We start from the raw sequence: 5,642 nt of genomic DNA on the forward strand, positions 1-5,642 counted from the left end.
TTTCCCTCTCCTCTCAAGTATATCTCCTATCTGTAGCTATTTCATCAGTCTTTCTCTTTAGTCAGCTATCCCTGACAGTTTCTGCAAAATATTTAGTGGAAGGCAGTGTAGAGGATGATAATCTAAAGCAAAATAACATAGAAAAGAGTGGTTTGGTCACAAAAATTCATGAAGTGCCCAAGTTATGGGAATCCTGTTTGTCAGCGACTCACGAGTTTTGGTTTTGTTCAGAACATCTAATAAGAATTTTGGGTGGGGGGTTGGGGTTTTTTTCTGTCAGGAGAGCGATCGTCCAGATCTGAGTAACTTCATGGAGAGTGGGGAGTGGGTGATGAAGGACTACCGTGGCTGGAAGCACTGGGTTTACTACGCTTGCTGCCCTGACACTCCCTACCTGGACATCACCTACCACTTCCTCATGCAGCGCCTGCCCCTCTACTTCATCGTGAATGTCATCATTCCCTGCCTGCTCTTCTCCTTTCTCACTGGGTTTGTTTTTTACCTACCCACAGATTCAGGTAGGAGAATTTATCCATTCTACTGCCATAGAAATTGTTCTTCTAACACGTTTCTGACTATCTGAAATCACCAGCTAACTTGAAGAGCAGCACTTACCAAAACTGGACATTTCAGCTCAAAATAATGGCTCTAAACATTCTGCAAATAAAGGGTAAATGCTGACAAATGAAACTATTGATATAAATAAAATGGGCTGATTTCCCACATAAGTTGCTGCTTAACTCTCCAGGTAATTTCTGCAAAACAAAAGGTTAGCTAGTTGATTTTTGTGTTTTGCTGTAGGTAGGTAGTTAGCCTGCTAGTACACCACTGAGTAAGTGAGCATACAAGGGGTGAGTGACGCCCTTTGTCACGGTGTTAGAGCAGAGAGCTTGTTATCTGTTAACAGAAATTACCTTGTGTGACACAAAGCACAATTCTGGCCTCTTCTGGCTTCCTTTGTCACTGCTGAGCAGCTCTTGCTCTCTGCAACCATTTCCTCTGCTTCACTCACTTTACCTTGTGTCAGCTTTTCATCCCACTTAATTTCATTAAGCCCTTTCTGTGAAATATTTAAGTTTTCCACTGAAAAAGAAGATCTATGGAGAGCTGAATTGGATAGAAAGAAGATGTGTGAATCATGTTTTGTGGTTCGGTTTTGACATCTTACATACTGGAAGGTCTCAAATAGCAGCTGACCTCTGGTGTCAGGTGTGATTTTTGTCTGCCTACTCATGCCAGCATCAGCCTGCCAGAGAGTAAGGCAGGCAAACTCCCCAGAGGCTGTGAAGCAAGCATTAATCAGGTGCAAATATTTCATCATTCGAAATGCACAGCCCATGAAGTGCTCCTGGCAAGTAAGCTTTCCGTATCTCAGCCCAGTCATACCTGGCAATTCCCACCTTAATGTTGGAGTGGATGCTGTTAGGCTCTCAGGTTCAGTCAGCCTAGTTACTGCTTTGGGTGCTGGGAGAGGTGATAGCACTCCAGATGTGCACACACGTACAAGTGAATAGCCATCGTCCACATCCTATCTTCTCAAACCAACACTCTCTGTACTAAATGGTAGGAACAGCAATGATATTATGGTTTTTTTTTTTGCGTGGCAGGTGAGAAAATGACTCTCAGCATCTCCGTTCTGCTGTCTTTGACTGTGTTCCTTCTGGTCATCGTGGAGCTGATCCCTTCCACCTCCAGTGCAGTGCCTCTGATAGGCAAATACATGCTGTTTACAATGGTGTTTGTCATTGCTTCAATCATCATCACTGTCATCGTCATCAACACCCACCACCGCTCCCCAAGCACTCACACCATGCCGCACTGGGTCAGGAAGGTGAGCTATATGGCTTTGCACGTTTCCTCGTTTCCGCTGAGCATTCCATAGTTTATTGGCAATTTTTCTAATAAAAGTCAACAAGAATTGGGGAAGTAAATGCATCACGTAAACTCTCTCTAGGCACGAGAGCCAGTGTTTACTACTTAGCTCTGCATAAAGTCAGCAAGACTGCTACGGTGCTCCTTTAAGTAACAAAATTGTCCACTGGGGTAGTCTTGCAGGGAACAGATGAGGCAAAACACGGGCAGCCAAAGGTACAGGGAAAAGAAAATGGGCCATCTGGACTCAAATTACATTTCCTGGTCTAATTCTCCATCTGATTGGAAAACACTGCTGCCTACCAGTGGCCAAGTTTGCCAACCTGTGCCAGTGCAGAGCACAAAGGCCATGGGGGACACTTGCGTTCAGCATCCCACTTTGAAACAGGTTTTAAGCAAAAGTCTTTTCTGTACTTTTCCAATAAACACAATTACTCTGCAGTCCTTGGGAAGCAAGGAGATCCTTGTACACCAGTCTAAATGGTAACCACAAGATGTAGAAAAAATTGGATGTCTGTCATTACAAGTTCTTTGCCAGGGAGACAGTACCAAAAGGGATCCATTCAGTTATTCCTGCCTTTTTAAAGCCTTCCTGAGCTCATATTAAACCATGACATGAATAGGAGATTGTTCTGCATATTTCTTTCTAATTAAACTTTTAAGACTGCTGCTTACATCAGATTCACTCTGCAGCATGAACAATCCCTGCAGAAGAGAGATTTCAACAGGCATCCCTTCATGCCCTTAAAATTGCTCCAGCAGCAAGCATCTGTTATTCCAAAGGAAATGACCATAAACCTTACGTGCATGTAGAACAAACATTTGTAATAGCACAGCCAAACGTAAGCAGCCAAAAGAGATCCTTTGTAGTCCATTCCTCAAGCCAGATTCATAAGCCATATTGTCCAAATTAGATGGGGGTCTGCTCCGGGATGTAGCACCCTGCTTTGTGTGTAGATGTTGGCTATATGGCAGGGGGAAATGGTTTCCAGAAAATCGAAAATCTGCCCAGGACATAAGGCTGACAAAAGCTCCAGTGTGACTAAGGCGCAGGCTGTGACATACTCCGAGAGGGAATCTGTAGCTGATCCAGCGCAAGAAGCGATTTGGGACTGGAGAGGCTTGCCTTTGTTCAGCGCACAGCTGCATCTGTAACAGCCCCGCCGACCAGCAACCCTCTTTTCTCCCTCTTTGTTTTCAGATCTTTATTGACACAATCCCAAACATCATGTTTTTCTCTACAATGAAACGGCCGTCCAGGGATAAACAAGACAAGAATATTTTTGCAGAAGATATTGATATTTCTGAAATTTCTGGGAAGCCAGGTTCTGTGCCTGTCAATTTCTACTCCCCGCTTACCAAAAACCCAGATGTGAAAAATGCTATAGAGGGAATCAAATACATTGCAGAGACGATGAAATCGGACCAAGAAGCTAGTAATGTAAGGCATTTTTTGTACATGATTCATTTCTTGCTTTCACATTGCTACATTCTTTTTCTGGGGCAAAGTCTCCATGCCTCACAAAAACACTCCAAACCCTGTTTTAGTTTTAGCAGGGGCCAGTCTTCTCCCCTTGACAGAGACATCAGGGAGTGACAGATCATAGTCACAGATGGCAATTGACTCCTGGTCAATAAAAGATAGGGGAAAACCAAAAATGGCAGTGCTAAGGTTTTATAAGTGTGGTATGTGAAGCCATAGAGATGGAGTGTTTGTGAGCAGCAAAGCAGTTTCAAGAGCTGTAAGCAAGTTCCAAAACACATTCTTCCTGTCTCCTATTCGGGCATCTTCCCCCTGCAGAAAGCAATCTCCTGTTGCTTTTGAAAAGCCAGGAAGCAAGCCAGGCTCCAAAAGGTTAGAGTTTTTATCTGAGAAGTGTTAAATATAACTTACAAATGATAATTTCAATAAGGTTTTATTTTATTCCCGCATGCTACAAGTAGTCCCTGCAAGTGAAGCACATCATGAGCTACTCTGATTACTGGCTTTTTCCACACTGCAAGCCAAAGGAAGGATAAATGCGTGTAGAGTCACATATGGCAGTGTTCCCCAGGAAAACCTAGCTCTGCCTCCTCCTAGCATAGTCAACGCGATTAACCCCCTCTTTATTTCAGTTATCACAGCTCACAGCATTTGCACGCATAATTCAGTATGGGTACTTCACCTGTCTAAACGATCCTAGACCTCTCCTGCCAAGCTGCAGGACAGCCTGGAGATGGGGAGAGAGTTCTCTAGGACAATGGTTTGGCCCGTGCTCTTGAAAAAGAGGCGCCTCCTTCCCACAGGCAGAATTTACACCACGGTGTTCATTCCTATGACCAAATTCCTGGAGCATGTGGAATGGCTCTGGCTGTAGTCTCATGTTCCTTATGACTCCTATGCCTCTCTGCAGATAAAGCGTTGCCCTCGGCAAGGCTGGCGTGGCTCCAGCATCTCCGGGCTTCACTTCCTCCTAGACTTACCAGGAAGGGTCTTCAGGTTACTGGCAAGCGCTCCCTTCGGAAGTGGAGCCCAGCTGCTTGTGTCATCTGTTGATACCGCTTCCAGGTGGTTTCAAAAGTCAAGTTTCCCAAATAAACTGAAGGTTGTGGCTTCTGAAGGCTGCCACTTCATTGCACTCATTTACGAGCCACCTGGAAGCAGTATTGATTATCAGTGTTCTCTAGATAAGTTACAACAGCCTCTTCTACTTGTGGGGCAACTGAGGCAAAAGTGGCAGTAGGTGTCACTCCATAAGGCAGAGTTACAGGGTGGAAATCCTGAGCACTGCTGCACTTGTCACCTCGCTCTCTGCTTGCTCTTACGGTGCTGGGTTCTCACCAAAAGCATCCAGTGAAAAGGCAGTCACAGAGCAGGTGGTTCACAGTGTCCCACAGCTGGGAAGAAGACTAACTAAAGACTAACTGAAAAAGCTAATGAGGTTTTCCCAGACCTTAGAGCATATACTAGGCATGAGAAGCAAGGACTAGAGCTAAATTAATGGAAATCGCTGAGATATCCCATGAGAAAGAAAAAGCAATAGAAAACCAAAAACCAGTCGAGACAAACAAAACATTTTGCTTTCAACACTTTAAACTCTCTTTCAAAAGCCACCATTTGCCTGAAAATTAAGCTTTTCAACATTTCTTTTTAATGAAATTGTTTACCAAATTGCTAGGGTTTCTAAACAGTTTAGCCTTGAAACTTGCATTTCTAGATTGCTTAGGCTTCCTGAACCACCAATCTACTTTTGAGAAGAAAATGAGTATTTTTGCATAAAATAGTGGAACTATTATTATAGTAGTAATAATTAGTATAGGAAGTGCCTTTCTGTTGTTCCAGACAGCAAATTCCAAGAATGTCCATAACAAATATGGCTCTGCAGAGGTTTTACCATCTCCTTTCTTTCTTTCCCAGGCTGCAGAAGAATGGAAGTTTGTTGCGATGGTGGTTGATCATCTTCTCCTTGGCATATTTATGCTAGTTTGTATTATAGGAACATTAGCTGTATTTGCTGGTCGCCTTATTGAATTAAATCAGCAAGAATGAACATCAACTGGAAACTATTTGCTACCCTGGTCAGCATCTGAAAGCATCTTAACCATCAAAACCTGGCCAGGCTCTGAAAGTTTGACAGGCAGGAATCAGTCCCTGCTGGGAAAGAGCAGGGATAATAAAACGTAAGGCTCCATACTTAGCACTTCTGAGCTGCTGCTCAGTGGCATTTCATTGCCAAAAAGAAACACTTGCGTTACTGGTAGACTGGCTGGCTGGCAGCCAGGTTTTGATC

General features: G+C 43.8%; 1 protein-coding gene across 1 annotated transcript in view; it reads left to right on the top strand.

The window, feature by feature from the left end:
• The window catches only part of CHRNA1 (cholinergic receptor, nicotinic, alpha 1 (muscle)), a 9,034-nt gene extending 3,617 nt beyond the window's left edge, over positions 1-5,417 (top strand). The window contains exons 6-9 of the mRNA XM_010157160.1: positions 281-518; positions 1,608-1,831; positions 3,074-3,313; positions 5,270-5,417. Coding sequence (XP_010155462.1) covers positions 281-518; positions 1,608-1,831; positions 3,074-3,313; positions 5,270-5,401 — 834 coding nt within the window. The 3' untranslated portion in view covers positions 5,402-5,417. The remainder of the gene's footprint in view (positions 1-280; positions 519-1,607; positions 1,832-3,073; positions 3,314-5,269) is intronic.
• Positions 5,418-5,642: the final 225 nt, after the last annotated feature.

This window comes from Eurypyga helias, unplaced genomic scaffold (genome assembly GCF_000690775.1).
Source record: "Eurypyga helias isolate BGI_N326 unplaced genomic scaffold, ASM69077v1 scaffold23308, whole genome shotgun sequence".
Lineage (NCBI taxonomy): Eukaryota > Metazoa > Chordata > Aves > Eurypygiformes > Eurypygidae > Eurypyga > Eurypyga helias.